Genomic DNA, 20829 nt, shown 5'->3' with positions numbered 1-20829 from the left:
TATTTGCTGGTATTAGGGGATGGAATGTAACACTTCTTAAAGGAATGTATTAACAAATATCTGGGAAGTCAGCATCCCATATAGAAACCATCCTTTGGCCCCTTAAAGGGATGGTTTGGTGGGCGGAGATAACCTTTGGCTTGGAACATTTTGTATTTTATCTTATCACGCGGTGCTGCAGTGTCTTATATGTTGTTCATTACCTTGTAGGGTGAATTTCTTCATTTGCTTATCTGTGCAAAACTCTAAATACAATCAAAAAGGCTGATGGAATGTCAGTCTCTATATCTAGAGGGTTAGAATATAAAAGGGGAGGAAGTTTTGCTACAGCTGTACACAGCCCTCGTTCGACCACATCTGGAGTACTGTGTACAGTTCTGGGCACCGCACCTTAGAAAGAATCTACTGGCATTGGAAGGAGTGCAGCACAGATTCATCAAATGTTACCAGGGCTCCAAGGGTTAGATTATGAGGAGAGATTAAATACACCAGTCTTGTATTCCCGCGAATATCCAGGTTATAGGATGTTTGATTGAGGCTTTCAGGATTTTGAAATGAATTGATAGGGTAGATAGAGAGAGACTATTTCCACTGGTGGGGGAGTGTAAGACAAGGGGACAGAACCTTAAAATCAGAGCCAGGCCATTCAGGAGAGAAGTTAGGAGACACTTCTCCACACAGAGGGGTGTTAGAAATGTGGAACTCTCCCCCACAAAAGCAGTAGTTGCTAGCTCAATTAATTTTAGATCTGAGATCGAAAGCTTTTTGCTAGCCAAAGGTATTAAGGGATATGGAGTCAAGGCGCATCAATGGAGTTAGGATATAAATTAGCCATGATCTAATTGAATGGAGGAACAGGAACGAGGGGCTGAATGGCCTATCTCTGTTCATATATTCCTATGTTCCTATATTCCTACCGTTCTGTTTTTATATTTAACTTGTTAAGATTGAACATAAGAACAGAAGAACATAAGAAATAGGAGCAGGAGTAGGCCAATCGGCCCCTCGAGCCTGCTCCGCCATTCAATAAGATCATGGCTGATCTGATCCTAACCTCAAATCTAAATTCACGTCCAATTTCCTGCCCGCTCCCCGTAACCCCTAATTGACTTACTTAAAGAAGATTATGTATTCACGAACACATCATACTGTTTGGTCCAGTTTTATTCTATTGTATTTTAACCAACACATTTAACAAAGAATTGCATAGAATTTACAGCGCACGAACAGGCCATTCGGTCCAACTGGTCTATCCCGGTGTTTATGCTCCACATGAGCCTCCTCCCTCCCTACTTCATCTCGCCCTGTCAGCTTGACATTCTCTTCCTTTCTCCCTCATGTGTTTATCCAGCTTCCCCTTAAATCCATCTACACTGTTCACCTCAACTACTCCTTGTGGGAGTGAGTTCCACATTCTCACCACTCTCTGGGGAAAGAAGTCTCTGCCTCAATTTTGTCATTTGCTTATCTTATCCTCAACCCCATTTAGACTCTAACTTTTCAAGGAATGTGTGGCCTCCTTGTTCTTCTTACCAGAACGCACCACCTCACCCTTATCTATATTGAAATTAACTTGTCAATGACACGCCCCCCATTCTGCAAGTCTTCTTGTATTTTGTCGCAGTATAGCTGAGTACTAACTACACGCCCAAATTTGGCGTAATCCGCAAACTTTGAAATTGCACTTCCGAATCCAGTAAATTCCGATTTACTGGAATTGATTCCACTTGATGCAGGAATCTGGCCGGGGGAGGGGGGTAATGTGGGACAGTAATTTAAGCCAATCCCGCCTTTACGATTTGTGGCCGGGGCGTACAAGACCACAAATGGGGTGGAATTTCCTGTGGAGGTGCAATCGGGAAGCTACAACCGAAATTTTCATGATGTCTATTTGGAACCAAAATTCACTTCCATTCAAGTCAATCAATCGATTTCTCTATAATGACAATTGAGGGTTTTTCTATAATGGGCGACCCATACAAGGGGTGGGAGATGCGATACCGCCCGCTTTACCCTCCAGGTCCAAGTGGAATCTGACCCCCACTGTCTCTCCAACCCTTTAAAGGCAGTCACTTAGTACTGAGATGTTACTTCGCCTTACAAAATATGATGTGGAGATGCCGGTGATGGACTGGGGTGGACAAATGTAAGGAATCTTACAACACCAGGTTATAGTCCAACAAATTTATTTTAAAATCACAAGCTTTCGGAGATTATCTCCTTCGTCAGATGATTGAATGAAAAGGTTCTCAAATCGCATATCTTATACGATGTTGGGGCAGCATCACACCAATCAAAAGGTGTCGTTGTTATTCAAACAGGCCAGTCACGGAGAACAGAACGTCCCAGTACACTCGATATACATTGTGTCTTTTACACAGGCAAGCAGAAAGAAACTTAAAATGGCAGAGAGAGAGAGAGAATTTTAAAAAACATATAAATTTTTTCCCCCTTTTTGCTGGTGGGGTTACGTGTAGCGTGACATGAACCCAAGATCCCGGTTGAGGCCGTCCTCATGGGTGCGGAACTTGGCTATCAACTTCTGCTCGACGATTTTGCGTTGTCGTGTGTCTCGAAGGCCGCCTTGGAGAACGCTTACCCGAAGATCGGTGGCTGAATGTCCTTGACTGCTAAAGTGTTCCCCGACTGGGAGGGAACCCTCCTGTTTGGCGATTGTTGCGCGGTGTCCGTTCATCCGTTGTCGCAGCGTCTGCATGGTCTCGCCAATGTACCATGCTCCGGGGCATCCTTTCCTGCAACGTATGAGGTAAACAACGTTGGCCGAGTCACAGGAGTATGAACCATGTACCTGGTGGGTGGTGTCCTCTCGTGTGATGGTGGTATCCGTGTCGATGATCTGGCATGTCTTGCAGAGGTTACCGTGGCAGGGTTGTGTGGTGTCGTGGACGCTGTTCTCATGAAAACTGGGTAACTTGCTGCGAACGATGGTCTGTTTGAGGTTGGGTGGCTGTTTTCATGAGAACAGCGTCCACGACACCACACAACCCTGCCACGGCAACCTCTGCAAGACATGCCAGATCATCGACACAGATACCACCATCACACGAGAGGACACCACCCACCAGGTACATGGTTCATACTCCTGTGACTCGGCCAACGTTGTTTACCTCATACGTTGCAGGAAAGGATGCCCCGGAGCATGGTACATTGGCGAGACCATGCAGACGCTGCGACAACGGATGAACGGACACCGCGCAACAATCGCCAAACAGGAGGGTTCCCTCCCAGTCGGGGAACACTTTAGCAGTCAAGGACATTCAGCCACCGATCTTCGGGTAAGCGTTCTCCAAGGCGGCCTTCGAGACACACGACAACGCAAAATCGTCGAGCAGAAGTTGATAGCCAAGTTCCGCACCCATGAGGACGGCCTCAACCGGGATCTTGGGTTCATGTCACGCTACACGTAACCCCACCAGCAAAAAGGGGGAAAAAATTTATATGTTTTTTAAAATTCTCTCTCTCTCTCTGCCATTTTAAGTTTCTTTCTGCTTGCCTGTGTAAAAGACACAATGTATATCGAGTGTACTGGGACGTTCTGTTCTCCGTGACTGGCCTGTTTGAATAACAACGACACCTTTTGATTGGTGTGATGCTGTCCCAACATCGTATAAGATATGCGATTTGAGAACCTTTTCATTCAATCATCTGACGAAGGAGATAATCTCCGAAAGCTTGTGATTTTAAAATAAATTTGTTGGACTATAACCTGGTGTTGTAAGATTCCTTACATTTGTCCACCCCAGTCCATCACCGGCATCTCCACATCATGGCTACTATCGACACCACAAACTGCCGGCTCACAGTGTTAAGGATCTCCATGAAGATCGCGCATATCGACACAGACATCAAGTTTTTACAGAGCTGCAAGAAAGCAGACAAGATCCCGAAAGGACTACAGATCAAGAACCCACTCAAGTCCACATACAACTCGGATTACGCTGAGAGACTCTGCCGCCATACCTCTCGCACACTCTGCAACCATCTCATACACCAACTCTACAGCAGACGCCACAACCTCGAAACCAAGATAGAGTCCATACTCTCAACCTGTACTCAGGACACAGCAGACCAGCTACGATATACCGCCAAACAGACGAGGCAACGGAACTACACTGCCTACATGAAAACCAAGAGCAGGAAGCTTGAGAAACTCGGCATCACCACCAGCAACGACCAAGCCTCCCCCGGTACCACGGTTACAACCACAGGGAAGTCTATCATCAATTTGTCCGACCACACCCTTCAACCAGACGAAATCGAGGTTCTCAGCCGAGGGCTCAATTTCTGCCCCACCACCAAAATGGACCGCATCGGTCTCGCGGCGGACACAGAGGAATTCATCAGGAGAATGAGGCTCCGGGAATTTTACCACAAACCCCAAGATTTCAACAGTGAACCCAATGAGACAATCAATGATCCAGAACAGCAGACAGAGGGATCCACGGTACAGCAACCGAAGAGGAAAGAGTCAAACTGGACTCCTCCGGAGGGTCGCTACCCTCAGCTTGACATGTATGCCCAAGCTGTCAGGAAATGCGTCAATGCCAGATTCATCAGGCGCACTCAGAAGACAGTCCAGAATGTCACCCGAGCACAACGCAACGCCATCAACGCTCTCAAGACCAACCGAAACATCGTCATCAAACCAGCGGACAAAGGAGGAGCCATTGTCATACAGAACAGAACGGACTATTGCAAAGAAGCATACCGACAACTGGACAACCAGGAACACTACAGACGGTTACCCGCAGATCCGACCAAAGAACACACCCACCAGCTCAACAAACTGATCAAGACCTTCGATCCAGACCTTCAAAGCATCCTACGCACTCTCATTCCACGTACTCCCCGTGTGGGAGACTTCTACTGCCTCCCAAAGATACACAAAGCCAACACACCCGGACGTCCTATCGTATCAGGCAACGGAACCCTGTGTGAGAACCTCTCTGGATACATCGAGGGCATCCTGAAACCCATTGTACAGGGAACCCCCAGCTTCTGTCGCGACACTACAGACTTCCTACAAAAACTCAGTACCCACGGACCAGTTGAACCAGGAACACTTCTCACCACGATGGACGTCTCGGCACTCTACACCAGTATCCCCCACGATGACGGCATCGCTGCAACAGCCTCAGTACTCAACACCAACAACAGCCAATCTCCAGACGCCATCCTACAACTCATCCGCTTCATCCTGGATCACAATGTCTTCACCTTCAATAACCAGTTCTTTACCCAAACACACGGAACAGCCATGGGGACCAAATTCGCACCCCAATACGCAACATTTTCATGCACAAGTTCGAGCAGGACTTCTTCACTGCACAGGACCTCCAACCAACGCTATACACCAGATACATCGACGACATTTTCTTTCTATGGACCCACGGCGAAGAATCACTGAAGAGACTACACGATAACATCAACAAGTTCCATCCCACCATCAAACTCACCATGGACTACTCCTCAGAATCGGTTTCTTTCTTGGACACACAAATCTCCATCAAAGACGGGCACCTCAGCACCTCACTCTACCGCAAGCCCACGGACAACCTCACGATGCTCCACTTTTCCAGCTTCCACCCCAACCACGTCAAAGAGGCCATCCCCTATGGACAGGCCCTACGAATACACAGGATCTGCTCAGACGAGGAGGAACGCGATGGACACCTACAGACGCTGAAAGACGCCCTCGTAAGAACGGGATATGACGCTCGACTTGTCGATCGACAGTTCCGACGGGCCACAGCGAAGAATCGCATAGACCTCCTCAGAAGACAAACACGGGACGCAACCAACAGAGTACCCTTCGTCGTCCAGTACTTCCCTGGAGCGGAGAAACTACACCATGTTCTCCGCAGCCTTCAACATGTCATCGATGACGACGAACACCTCGCTAAGGCCATCCCCACGCCTCCACTGCTCGCCTTTAAACAGCCACCCAACCTCAAACAGACCATCGTTCGCAGCAAGTTACCCAGTTTTCATGAGAACAGCGTCCACGACACCACACAACCCTGCCACGGTAACCTCTGCAAGACATGCCAGATCATCGACACGGATACCACCATCACACGAGAGGACACCACCCACCAGGTACATGGTTCATACTCCTGTGACTCGGCCAACGTTGTTTACCTCATACGTTGCAGGAAAGGATGCCCCGGAGCATGGTACATTGGCGAGACCATGCAGACACTGCGACAACGGATGAACGGACACCGCGCAACAATCGCCAAACAGGAGGGTTCCCTCCCAGTCGGGGAACACTTTAGCAGTCAAGGACATTCAGCCACCGATCTTCGGGTAAGCGTTCTCCAAGGCGGCCTTCGAGACACACGACAACGCAAAATCGTCGAGCAGAAGTTGATAGCCAAGTTCCGCACCCATGAGGACGGCCTCAACCGGGATCTTGGGTTCATGTCACGCTACACGTAACCCCACCAGCAAAAAAGGGGAAAAAATTTATATGTTTTTTAAAATTCTCTCTCTCTCTCTGCCATTTTAAGTTTCTTTCTGCTTGCCTGTGTAAAAGACACAATGTATATCGAGTGTACTGGGACGTTCTGTTCTCCGTGACTGGCCTGTTTGAATAACAACGACACCTTTTGATTGGTGTGATGCTGTCCCAACATCGTATAAGATATGCGATTTGAGAACCTTTTCATTCAATCATCTGACGAAGGAGATAATCTCCGAAAGCTTGTGATTTTAAAATAAATTTGTTGGACTATAACCTGGTGTTGTAAGATTCCTTACATTTACAAAATATGCACAGATCAGAGACAGGTCACCTGCCCAAATCATCTCATTGCGAGGTGGAGCGCCTCACACATTTTCAACAGAGAGACTTTCAAATTGTGCAGCTTCACTCACAGCGGTGTTAAAACAAGTACTCACCCATAAAAAGTACAAAGGCTGCCCGGGTCATCTTGGTCATGGGAGTGCGAGAAGGGAAAGTTAGCAAAACGTGAGTTCACTGCAAGCTTGCATATGCGGACTGAGTTTCAGGAACAATGAAACCCTAACCAGCTCTGAGAACTATAACGGAAGTATTTGGTCAGACACTGTTGGGCAAAATATCCATATTTGGCGAGCACATCGCTCAAACAGGAAGCTCGTGCATGATAAACGTGCATTGTCAGCGAGACTTTTTTTTTACAGACAGCGAGTTGTTTTGAGCAAGACTTTATGATTCTAGGAAAGGCAAGTTACACAAGGACGTGTTGTTGGCAGGGCGTACAATCCATGACGAAGCAGGGCCACGCTCTTTGGTAGCATGTGAGATTTCCATTGCCTCTTGTGCCATTATATGTATCTCTTGACCAGTTTTTTTCCCCCCCCACTCTGCCCTATGATTAGCCTTTGATTGTCGCTGGTCCCTCTTCCAGACCACTGCGAACTTGCGGGCATGCTGAGTTTGGAGCAAAGCCAATTGGAGCTAGTTTGGAGAAGTGAGTCACCTGTTTCATGAATCATCGAGTGATGGAAGCGGCCGTACGTCTTCCCAGCTCGCAAGCAACCATATTGTTGATATAACAGCTGCAAGAGGGGAGACCGGACCGCCCTTTTCGCGGAGGGCAGTAACAGTTAATTCTGTTTTGGCAGGAAATGCTTTGTCATTTGCTTTGCGTTGGTCCTGCAAAAACAATGTGTCAAGTTGCCAGAGGCGATGGGGAATATTGCAACACTGGGGAGCGCTGGCAACACTGGGCACGGTAACATAGTGTTTTTTTTATTCGTTCATGGGATGTGGGCGTCGCTGGCGAGGCCGGCATTTATTGCCCATCCCTAATTGCCCCTTGAGAAGGTGGTGGTGAGCCGCCTTCTTGAACCGCTGCAGTCCGTGTGGTGAAGGTTCTCCCACAGTGCTGTTAGGAAGGGAGTTCCAGGATTTTGACCCAGCGACGATGAAGGAACGGCCGATATATTTCCAAGTCGGGATGGTGTGTGACTCGGAGGGGAACGTGCAGGTGGTGTTGTCCCCATGTGCCTGCTGCCCTTGTCCTTCTAGGTGGTAGAGGTCGCGGGTTTGGGAGGTGCTGTCGAAGAAGCCTTGGCGAGTTGCTGCAGTGCATCCTGTGGATGGTCCACACTGCAGCCACGGTGCGCCGGTGGTGAAGGGAGTGAATGTTTAGGGTGGTGGATGGGGTGCCAATCAAGCGGGCTGCTTTGTCCTGGATGGTGTCGAGCTTCTTGAGTGTTGTTGGAGCTGCACTCATCCAGGCAAGTGGAGAGTATTCCATCACACTCCTGACTTGTGCCTTGTAGATGGTGGAAAGGCTTTGGGGAGTCAGTATTCTCCCTGATAGAGGCTAACACATGCTTTAAATTAGATCATTGGGATTCCACGGGGGGAATTGATAATAAGCAGGAGGTGTCAGGTTAATACGATGCATGCTTCGAATCACGTAAGGGATGAAATTCGGCTTGGGCAGCGGCGCAAAATGGGCGGTATCGAACCTACCGACTGAATATCCGGCGGGGCGGGAGGTGGTATCACTGGCGGCAGGAGCGATAACGCCCATTTTGCGATCCCGCCCACGTCGAATTAAAGGGCCATCCCACGCAGCAATCATTGAAAAATCGCAATCTTGCTCATCCACCTCGCTGGAAAGTAACTGAGTCCGCCACCAAAAGGCACGCTAAAAAATTGCACCGTGTCTCAACCAAGTTTTCAAAAGCTCAATAACTTTTTCTGACTGCCAAACAACTAAACAGTAAATTTTAAGAATGTGGAGTCTCATATTACTCCTCATTTCAATAATTTTTGATCATTTACTTTCTCCTTAATTTAATTCCATTATTTCTTTGGCTTTTTATATGAAAACATGTTTGCAATGACTTCCACGATACTATTTTTAAATGGATGAAGCCTGTTTCCGGGCATGACTTCTATTCCCACAGGTATTTCCATGCGAATCAACCCTGTTCAGAGGCTTAGCTGATTTAACCCCCCATTACTGTGTCTCGTCTGCTCACACAGGTCCCAGGTGCGCTGCGGAGGGCAACTCGCCATCTCGATCTCCCACAGGCAGCCACTTGGAGCGCAAAGTCTCAAGGAATTTCTGCGCTGTTCTTTTGCTGGCTACAGTCAATTCTGGCCCTATATGCTGTGACAGACAATCTTCCACCGTTTCCTTTTGGAGTGAAAGTTGTCTATCCATATGTGATATTTCAATTGTTAAATTTCGCAATGTATGTTTTTTTACACTCATTCATGGAATGTGGGCGTCGCTGGCGAGGCCGGCATTTATTGCCCATCCCTAATTGCCCTTGAGAAGGTGGTGCTGAGTTACCTTCTTGACAACTGAGTGGCATGCTACGTTATTTCAGACGGCAGTTAAGAATCGACCACATTGCTGTGGGTCTCAAGTCACATGCAGGCCCAGACTGTGTAAGGACGGCAGGTTTCCTTTCCTGAAGGAGATTAATGCACCAGATTTTTTTTACTGCAATCCAGTGGTTTCATGGTCACTATTACTGATACCAGGTTTTGTAAATTCCAGATTTTATTTAATTAATTGAATTTAAATTCCCCAGCTGCTAGTGGCAGGATTTGAATTCCTCGTCTCACGGATTACTAGTCCAGTAACATAACCACTATGTAACCGTACACCTTATCTTAACTATTGTCATGGTTGATCTGGTTGTCATGGTTGATCATAACCTGGAACAGTGGGAATCTCCAAGGCCTAAACTCCCCTGGAGCAGCGGAAAAACCAAGGACAGACTTCACGGAACAGCAGGTAGGTGATTGGCTGGTTGGTATTACAACTTCTTGCTCGTCTCTGTTAGGGCAGCGGGTTAAATTAAATTAAGAGTTTGGAGAACAAAACTGCAATTACTTTATTAAATTAATAACTTATACTAGATTATTTACTAGATTAATAAAACTAGAAATAACCGATTGAATAAAAAAAACTTAAAAACTAATTAAATAATGGCAGGACAGGTGATGGGTCATAACTGCAGCATGTGCGAGTTGGTGGAGACCCCCTAGATTCCGAGTAACCACATAAGAACATAAGAACATAAGAAATTGGAGCAGGAGTAGGCCAATCGGCCCCTCGAGCCTGCTCCGCCATTCAATAAGATCATGGCTGATCTGATCCCAACCACAAATCTAAAGAACACAAGAAGTCGGAGCAGGACCCGGCCACATAGCCCCTGGGCCCTCTCCGCCACCCACAGGGCATTGACCGATCCGAACTCAGCTTCATGTCCAATTTCCTGCCCGCTCCCCATAACCCCTAATTCCCTTTACTTCTAGGAAACTGTCTATTTCTGTTTTAAATTTATCTAATGATGTAGCTTCCACAGCTTCCTGGGGCAGCAAATTCCACAGACCTACCACCCTCTGAGTGAAGAAGTTTCTCCTCATCTCAGTTTTGAAAGAGCAGCCCCTTATTCTAAGATTATGCCCCCTAGTTCTAGTTTCACCCATCCTTGGGAACATCCTTACCGCATCCACCCGATCAAGACCCTTCACAATCTTATATGTTTCAATAAGATCGTCTCTCATTCTTCTGAACTCCAATGAGTAGAGTCCCAATCTACTCAACCTCTCCTCATATGTCCGCCCCCTCATCCCCGGGATTAACCGAGTGAACCTTCTTTGTACTGCCTCGAGAGCAAGTATGTCTTTTCTTAAGTATGGAGACCAAAACTGTATGCAGTATTCCAGGTGCGGTCTCACCAATACCTTATATAACTGCAGCAATACCTCCCTGTTTTTATATTCTATCCCCCGAGCAATAAAAGCCAACATTCCGTTGGCTTTCTTGATCACCTGCTGCACCTGCATACCAACTTTTTGATTTTCTTGCACTAGGACCCCCAGATCCCTTTGTACTGCAGTACTTTCCAGTCTCTCGCCATTAAGAAAATAACTTGCTCTCTGATTTTTCCTGCCAAAGTGCATAACCTCACATTTTCCAATATTATATTGCATCTGCCAAATCTCCGCCCACTCACCCAGCCTGTCTATATCCCCTTGCAGGTTTTTTATGTCCTCCTCACTCTCTACTTTCCCTCCCATCTTTGTATCATCTGCAAATTTTGATATGTTGCACTCGGTCCCCTCCTCCAAATCGTTAATATAGATTGTAAAGAGTTGGGGACCCAGCACCGACCCCTGTGGAACACCACTGGTTACTGGTTGCCAGTCCGAAAATGAACCATTTATCCCAACTCTCTGCTTCCTGTTAGATAACCAATCCTCCACCCATGCCAGAATATTACCCCCAATCCCGTGATTTTTTATCTTAAGTAATAATCTTTTATGTGGCACCTTGTCGAATGCCTTCTGGAAGTCTAAATACACTACGTCCACTGGTTCCCCTTTATCCACCCTATACGTTATATCCTCGAAGAACTCAAGCAAATTTGTCAGACATGACTTCCCCTTCATAAAGCCATGCTGACTTTGTCCTATTAAATTATGCTTATCTAAATGTTCCGTAGTGTCTGCAGCTCCAGGAACTTCGGCTCAGAGTTGTTGAGCTGCAGACATTAAGATGTATCCAGGAGGGGGAGAGTTACCTGGACACTTTGATCCAGGATGCAGTCACACCTCTTGGGTTAGTTAGTAGTTTGGATTCGTTCAGTGGCCAGGGACAGGAGGGTGTGACCGCGAGTCAGGCAGGTGTGGGGACCCAGAATCTAGTGACGGCCGAGCCTCCGTCTTTGACTTTGCCCAACAGTTATGAGGTACGGGCTAACTGTATGGATGAGAGCAGGGAGGATGGGCAAACTGACCATGACACTGTGGTACAGGAGGCCATTCAAGTGGGAGGAGTAAAAAGGAATGTGGTAGTGGTAGGGGATAGTATAGTCATGGGGATAGATACTGTTCTCTGCAGCTGCGACCGAGGGTCCTGAAGGCTGTGTTGCCTGCCCAGTTTCAGAGTTAAGGATATCTCATTGCAGTTGGGAAAGAATTTGGAGCATGAGGGAGAAGATCCAGTTGTGCCCAGCAATTTTCTCCCCTTCAAGTACATAGGAACATATGAATATAGGAACATAGGAAAAGGAATCGGCCATTCAGCCCCTCGAGCCTGCTCCGCCATTTGATAAGATCATGGCTGATCTGTGATCTAACTCCATATACCTGCCTTTGGCCCATATCCCTTAATACCTTTGGTTGCCAAAAAGCTATCTATCTCAGATTTAAATTTAGCAATTGAGCTAGTATCAATTGCCGTTTGCGGAAGAGAGTTCCAAACTTCTACCACCCTTTGTGTGTAGAAATGTTTTCTAATCTCACTCCTGAAAGGTCTGGCTCTAATTTTTAGACTGTGCTCCCTACTCCTAGAATCCCCAACCAGCGGAAATAGTTTCTCTCTATCCACCCTATCCGTTCCCCTTAATATCTTATAAACTTCAATCAGATCACCCCTTAACCTTCGAAACTCCAGAGAATACAATCCCAATTTTTATTATTTATCCAATTCCCTTTTGAAAGTTGAATCTGCTTCCACCTCCCTTTCAGGCAGTGAATTCCAGATCGTCACAACTCGCTGCGTAAAACGTTTTTTTTTCATCTCACCGCTCATTTTAATACCTCAATCACACTCCCCAAAGAAGCTGCATTTCTCCAATGTAAACATGTTTATGGATTTGGAATCAGCTGAAAGCCAATCTCTGCCCACTCTCCAGAGACACACATTCTACTGCCTGGCTCCCACTGCCGCACACTCTAGCCAAGTTTTGGTTACTTCCGATCGTTAAGAATCCAAAGTATAGTTTCCCTTCTCTATATCTACCTCGCACTCCGTTTGCAAGTTTAATGAATGACCATCTACTAGCCCCAGGTCTCCCTTTTACACTTTATACTGAATGGCCGCCCCTGCATGTTACATATACACCTTGGAGTTTTTTTATAATTTCATTTTGTTCCTTAACTGTGTGTCGTTCACATTAAATGAATTTTGCTAGGCCCATCCAAATTTCGCTAAAATATCTTGATTTGACCGAATGAAAAATCAACATTAAGAAACAACGCTACACGGCCAGATTTCTAGCCCTTTGTGGGGTACAGGAGCAAAGGGGTCTAAAGGTACAGATACAGGAATCACTAAAAGCAGCGAATCATGTTAATGAGGCCATAAGAAAAGCAAACCACGCACTGAGGTTCATTTCCAGAAGGATAGAATTGAAGAGCAGAGAAGTTATGTTAAATTGGTATAGAGCCTTGTTTGGACCACACTCGGAGCACTGTGCACAGTTCTGGTCTCCATATACCTTGGTTAGACCACACTCGGAGCACTGTGCACAGTTCTGGTCTCCATATACCTTGGTTAGACCACACTTGGAGCACTGTGCACAGTTCTGGTCTCCATATACCTTGGTTAGACAACACCTGGAGCACTGTGCACAGTTCTGGTCTCCATATACCTTGGTTAGACCACACTTGCAGCCCTGTGCACAGTTCTGGTCTCCATATACCTTGGTTAGACCACACTTGCAGCCCTGTGCACAGTTCTGGTCTCCATATACCTTGGTTAGACCACACTTGGAGCACTGTGCACAGTTCTGGTCTCCATATACCTTGGTTAGACCACACTTGCAGCCCTGTGCACAGTTCTGGTCTCTATATACCTTGGTTAGACCACACTTGGAGCACTGTGCACAGTTCTGGTCTCCATATACCTTGGTTAGACCACACCTGGAGCACTGTGCACAGTTCTGGTCTCCATATACCTTGGTTAGACCACACTTGGAGCACTGTGCTCAGTTCTGACCTCCATATTATAAAAAGATATAGAGCCACTAGAGAAGGAGCAAAAAAGATTCCCAAGGATGATACCAGAACTGAGATGCCATACTTATCAGGGAATGCTGAACAGGCTGGGGCTCTTTTCTCTAGAAATCTGAGGGGTGACCTGATAGAGTTATTTAAGATTATGAAAGGGTTTGGTACAGTAGACTTACAGAAAATTTTTCCACTTCCATTTTAAATTTAACGCAGTGAATTGCGAAGTGATACATTTTGGCTGGAAGAATGAGGGGAGGCAGTATAAACTAAATGGTACAATTCTAAAAGGGGTACAGGAACAGAGAGATCTGGGGGTATATGTGCACAAATCGTTGAAGGTGGCAAGGCAGGTTGAGAAAGCGGTTAAAAAAGCATACGGGATCCTGGGCTTTATAAATAGAGGCACAGAGTACAAAAGCAAGGAAGTCATGATGAACCTTAAAAAACACTGGTTCGGCCACAACTGGAGTATTGGGTCCAGTTCTGGGAACCGCACTTTAGGAAAGATGTGAAGGTCTTAGAGAGGGTGCAGAGGAGATTTACTAGAATGGTTCCAGGGATGAGGGACTTTAGTTACATGGATAGACTGGAGAAGCTGGGGTTGCTCTCCTTAGAGCAGAAAAGGTTCAGAGCAAATTTAATCGAAATGTTGAAAATCGTGAAGGGTTTAGACAGAGTAAATTAAGAGAAACTGTTGCCATTAGCAGAAGAATCGAAAACCAGAAGACACAGACTTAAAAAGAACCGAAGGCGACAGGAGGAAAAACTTATTTGCGCAGCGAATGTTCTGATCTGAAAGCGCACTTCCTGATAGGGCGGCGGAAGAAGATTCAATCGTGGATTTCAAAACAGAAATTTGAGGGAAAAATCTTGCAGGGCTGCGGAGAATGAGAATGGGAGTGGGGCCAACTGGATTGCTCTTACAAAGAGCCGGCACAGGCTCGATGGGCCGAATGGCCTCCTTCGGTGCTGCACCCATTCTACGATTCTATTGTATATTCTGTTCATCCGTTTTTCCAACAATTCTTGACCCCCTCAATTAAATTTCTCCCCCAAATTGTTTCCTTCGGACTATCACAATTAATGTTATCGCCGCTTGAAAAATGAGTTATCCACATCCTTTTTGGAGGAAAAATGTGAGTCTTAACCTATGTCTCCCATTAAGTTTTCGCTCTCCTCATGGCTGAGTCTGTTGACAGAAAACGATTGCTATGTTTCTACCATGCGGATTGCAGAATGAGAACCAGAGAAATGACCTCAAATATATAACCACGGGAAATTCGATTTTATTTACATTCGTGAATATCAGTAAATTTGTAATACAACATATGTTATGTTTTGTCCCATTCCCAACGCATCCACTTCTGCACACAATTGAAAAACGGACATACATGAAAATGCTCAAATGCCTTCAAATTCTCTTGTGCAAAAGGCCCCAGTGAGCTGCACAGAAGTAACTGGTAGAAATCTGTCTTCGACTTCAGTGGAGCTATATATCGGTGGGCACATATCACAGCGGGCCGATGCGATATCGCCAAAGACTGATTTTGACCACAAGTCCCAACTTCCATTATATGCCAATGTTGAGTTAGACTACAATCAGCTAGATAACAATTTGTGCATTGGAATTGGCATCAGCATTGCTGGCATATGCCGAGGACAAACATACACATTACCAACTACAATCACTGGAAAACGCCTGTCTTTGGGCATCCCTTCAGGACAGGATACAAGGATTTGGCCTTTATTTCTAGGGGGATGGAGTATAAAAGCAGGGAAGTCAATCTCCAACTGTACAGGGTGCTGGTGAGACCACACCTGGAGTACTGCGTACAGTTCTGGTGCCCTTATTTAAGGAAGGACATACTTGCATTGGAGGCAGTTCAGAGAAGGTTCACTCGGTTGATTCCGGGTATGGAAGGGTTGTCTTATGAGGAAAGATTGAACAGGTTGGGTCTATACTCATTGGAGTTTAGAAGAATGAGAGGAGATCTTATTGAAACATACAAGATTCTGAGGGGACTCGATAGGATAGATGCTGAGAGGATGTTACCCCTCATGGGGGATCTAAAACGAGGGGTCATATTCTCAGAATAAGGGGTCGCCCGTTTAAGAGGGAAATGAGGAGGAATTTCTTCTCCCAGAGGGTCGTGAATCTTTGGAATTCTTTACCCCAAAAAGCAGTGAAGGCCGAATCATCGAATCCATTCAAGGCTGAGTTAGACCAATGTTTGATCAGCGAGGGAGTGAAAGGAAATGGGGAAAGGGCGGGGAAAGTGGAGTTGAGGTAAAAATCAGATCAGCCATGATCTGAATGAATGGCAGAGCAGGCTAGAGGGGCCGAATGGCCAACTCCTGCTCCTATCTCTTATGGCCTTATGGTCAAAGGATAGCGAAATTATGATTGTAAACACGCATACCAATTGTGATGTGCATGGGACAGCAAATTGGCAAGCTTTAATTAAAAAGAGACAGTGAGATCTGCAGACCATGTGATAACAGAAACAGCCCCATTTCAACCTCACCTACCTGAGGGGAACGTGTCTTTACATCCCGCCCGATTGCACTCTCCATTGACTTCAATTGAGATTAAAATCGGACCGGTTGTAAAACGGGCGGCCCTCCCGAACCAGACGGGTAGGTTAGATTGAAACCGGGCCTAATAATTAGGTAACATTGGAAAAATGGTCAATGGTCAGAAAGCTGGTAATTAAAAAGTGTTCTTGAGAAATTATTATGTTTTCCCGGACGGGCTGCTGGAAGGTGGGATTAGAATGGGCGCCTGGTTGTTCTTCGAGGCGGCGCCGACACGATGGGCCGAATGGCCCCCTTCTATGCTGTATCTTCTATGGTTCATCAACATCCTGAGCAACTGAACTGCTTTCGCAAACTAATACAGGTACAGTCGCTATTTGACCTGGGAATAGATGCATGATTCCTTGCTCGCCAAAGGCGCTTTTGACTCTGCCGTGAAATCCGTTAAATGGACCATGTCATACACATGTTCAACCTGAGAGACAAAATATTAATTATTGCAGTTGGGGGAAACTGTTGCCATGAGTCTCCTAGTTCTTTGTCTGGTTTGATTTTCTTATATATATATATATATATATTTTCAGAAAATGTGTTGTGTTTTATGTTTGTCGCTTGTTTCGAAAGTAAGTCACAATATCCCAGCATTCCTTCAAGGGTAAAAATTACTGTCGGCGATAGTGAGGGGCGGGGCACCCTTTAACGTGCTACCTGACATCTCATCATCCATTAACCTTCCACGACCAATGACCCCCGTTAACCACTCGCTGCGTAAAAAAGTTTCTCCTCATGTCGCCTTTGGTTATTTTGCCAATCACCTTAAATCTGTGTCCTCTGGTTCTTGACCCTTCCGCCATTGGGAGCACTTTCTCTCTATCTACTCTGTCTGGAACCTTCATGATTTTGAACGCCTCGATCAAATCTCCTCGCAACCGTCTCTGTTCCAAGGAGAACAACCCCAGCTTCTCCAGTCTGTCCACATAACTAACGTCCCACATGCCTGCATCAACTCGGATTGGATATAAAATGGACGGCCGATTTGATGCAGTCAATTCCCCACTTGCGCCTTAGCTTAAAATCACCCTAGAATCTTGTCTTCTGTTATCTAGGATTGCAACGGGACCTTGATAAATTGGGCCAGTGGGCCAATGAATGGCAGATGGAGTTTAATTTAGATAAATGTGAGGTGATGCATTTTGGTAGATCGAATCGGGCCAGGACCTACTCCGTTAATGGTAGGGCGTTGGGGAGAGTTATAGAACAAAGAGATCTTGGAGTACAGGTTCATAGCTCCTTGAAAGTGGAGTCACAGGTGGATAGGGTGGTGAAGAAGGCATTCGGCATGCTTGGTTTCATTGGTCAGAACATTGAATACAGGAGTTGGGATGTCTTGTTGAAGTTGTACAGGACATTAGTAAGGCCACACTTGTAATACTGTGTACAGTTCTGGTCACCCTATTATAGAAAGGATATCATTAAACTAGAAAGAGTGCAGAAAAGATTTACTAGGATGCTACCGGGACTTGATGGTTTGACTTATAAGGAGAGGTTAGATAGACTGGGACTTTTTTCCCTGGAGAGTAGGAGGTTTAGGGGTGATCTTATAGAAGTCTATAAAATAATGAGGGGCATAGATAAGGTAGATAGTCAAAATCTTTTCCCAAAGGTAGGGGAGTCTATAACGAGGGGGCATAGATTTAAGGTGGCAGGGGAGAGATACAAAAGGGTCCAGAGGGGCAATTTTTTCACTCAAAGGGTGGTGAGTGTCTGGAACAAGCTGCCAGAGGCAGTAGTAGAGGCGGGTACAATTTTGTCTTTTAAAAAGCATTTGGACAGTTACATGGGTAAGATGGGTATCGAGGGATATGGGCCAAGTGCAGGCAATTGGGACTAGCTTAGTGGTATAAACTGGGCGACATGGACATGTTGGGCCGAAGGGTCTGTTTCCATGTTGTAATTTCTATGATTCTATGATTCTATGTTATTTCTTTCTCAGAAATTACATTTCTGACAAATATTGGTAGTAATTGTTTCGAAAATGTTGGATGACACCATTGAGTTTATATTTTGCCCGTTTGGACCTGTGCATTTTCCTTAAGTCATTGAATAATACATGGGGCCAGAAATTACTCACATCGGCAGGGCAACGTTCGCAGAAGCTCCTGCGAATAAAACGCATGAATTTACTTACTGCAGATCCGTGGCGTGGCAGGCAAGTAGAAATCATTCATTTCAAGTAAACTTCTGTGCGTCAGTGTGAATAAAAATTGCACATATCTTCTTTGGTTTAATTTAATGAAAGAGACAGCAGTTAAAATTAGAAAACAATTCCAATTTTCAAAATTATTTTAAATGATCAGAAAATATTAAAACAAGGGTAACATGACATTTTTAAAATTTTAATTTTTAGTTTTTATTCCCATCATTGGGAGTCCTGGCGCTTTTCAAAATTAGCGTACAGCTGGTATTTTTCAGTGTAACTTTTGGTGGCGTGAGTATTTACCTTCCAACTGGGCAGATGGGTAAGATTACGATTTTTGAATGATTTCAGTGTTTGTAGCGTGCCACGCCCCTTTAATTCTGTGGAGAACCAATGGGAGCTAGTTCACGATTTCTGGGTTTGTGAACTTGCTTCCTGGATTCGCTGGATGATGGGACAGCGTCCGGATGTGAGCGATTTCTGTCCCATAGTTAATAAATGCTAAATAAAGTAGTGTGTCCATTAATAAAATCTTACATTGTCCTGGGTTGTCTTGTGCGCCTTCTTGACCATTGAATCTGCAAAAAAAAAGAAAATAGATTTTTAGGCAAGTAAATATATATCTATATACAATTTCGTGGAATCGAGAGATCCTGTCTAGGGCCTCACTACCTGTTGTCCCAATTTTTAGCTCAAACTTTTACACTCAATTGGGGGTAAATTTGTCTTTGTATGTTATAGTAAAACGGGTGTTGGGGATCTCACAGCCAGATTTACATCTGTCAATTGGCCTTATTATATCAGGGGTAATTTTATCCTTGGGCGATGCTGTAAAATCGGCTATATGTAATTGGAACCATAGCATCATAGAATGGTTACAGCACAGAAGGAGGCCATTCAGCCCATCGAGCCCATGTCGGCCCTTTGTAACAGCAGTCCAGTTAGTCCCACTCCCCAGCTCTTTCTCCGTAACCCGGAAAATTTGTACCCTTCAAGTATTTATCCAAATCCTTCTTGAAAGCCACGATTGATTCTGCCTCTACCACTCTTTCTGGCAGCACATTCCAGATCACAACTACTCTCTCTATGAAAAAGGTTTTTCCTCACTTTGCCTTTGGTTCTTTTGCCACTCACCTTAAATCTGTGTCATCTGGTTCTCGACCCTTCCGCCAATGGGAACAGTTTCTCTTTATTTACTTTATCTAAGCCCTTCATCATTTTGGACACCTCTATCAAATCTCCACTCAACCTTCTCTGCTCTAAGGAGAACAACCCCAGTTTCTGCAGCCTGTCTACATAACTAGAGTCCCTCATGCCTGGAACATTGAATTGAGTGGAAAGGAAAATCAGATGTGGTGTACAAAGGACGGCTAATTCGATACTGCCCGCTTTATACAATCCCCCAATGATAAAATTAATCCCCAGCCTTGTTGAAGTGACTCATCCCAGTAAGGTTCAGTTGAACGTGATTGAACCAGAATAGGAGAACAAATCGTGACCGTCGGCGGAGAATAATTGAGCGCAAGTGGTCAGTCCTTGGGAATGCTATTGTCTAAGTACTTTGTTCAATTATACTTGCATGTAAAACGAGTAGAATGAAAAAAATGTCAGTAATACAGATTGTTACCTGAACCCTTACCTAAGAAAGGATATACTTCCAATGGAGGGAGTGCAGCAATGGCTCACCAGACCGATACCTGGGATGGCAGGACTGTCGTATGAGGAGAGATTGGGCCTGTATTCACTCGAGTTTAGAAGAATGAGAGGGGATCTCATTGAAACGTATAAAATTCTGACAGCGCTAGACAGACTGGATGCAGGGAGGATGTTTCCCCTGGCTGGGGGTGTCCAGAACGATGGGGTCACAGTCTCAGGATACGGGGTGGGACATTTAGGACTGAGATGAGGAGAAATTTCTTCACTCAGAGGGTGGTGAACCTGTGGAATTCTCTACCACAGAAGGCAGTGGAGGCCAAGTCACTGAATATATTGAAGAAGGAGCTGGATAGATTTCTAGACACAAAAGGCATCAAGGGGTATGGGGAGAGAGCGGGAATATGGTATTGAGATAAAGGATCAGACATGATCATATTGAATGGTAGAGCAGGCTCGAAGGGCCGAATGGCCTACTCCTGCTCCTATTTTCTATGTTTCTAAACCACAATGACAATAATATTGCAGTAATAATAATCATTATCATCATTACCTTTTGGAATCAAAATATTGAAAAAAATCAATCGGATATAGAGGAAAATCTTCCTAATCATGACCAAATACGCCATGCGAAATATTAAAGGAGGTTACCGTTCCCCTT

General features: G+C 45.4%; 1 protein-coding gene across 1 annotated transcript in view; it reads right to left on the bottom strand.

Annotated features, from left to right (window-relative positions):
• Positions 1–7044, bottom strand: part of LOC137308901 (immunoglobulin superfamily member 1-like) — a 35016-nt gene extending 27972 nt beyond the window's left edge. The window contains exon 1 of the mRNA XM_067977337.1: positions 6925–7044. Coding sequence (XP_067833438.1) covers positions 6925–6964 — 40 coding nt within the window. The 5' untranslated portion in view covers positions 6965–7044. The remainder of the gene's footprint in view (positions 1–6924) is intronic.
• Positions 7045–20829: the final 13785 nt, after the last annotated feature.

This window comes from Heptranchias perlo, unplaced genomic scaffold, assembly GCF_035084215.1.
Source record: "Heptranchias perlo isolate sHepPer1 unplaced genomic scaffold, sHepPer1.hap1 HAP1_SCAFFOLD_143, whole genome shotgun sequence".
Taxonomy (NCBI): domain Eukaryota; kingdom Metazoa; phylum Chordata; class Chondrichthyes; order Hexanchiformes; family Hexanchidae; genus Heptranchias; species Heptranchias perlo.
The sequence above is the reverse complement of the archived record's forward strand: the minus strand, read 5'-3'. Positions and strand labels throughout refer to the sequence as shown.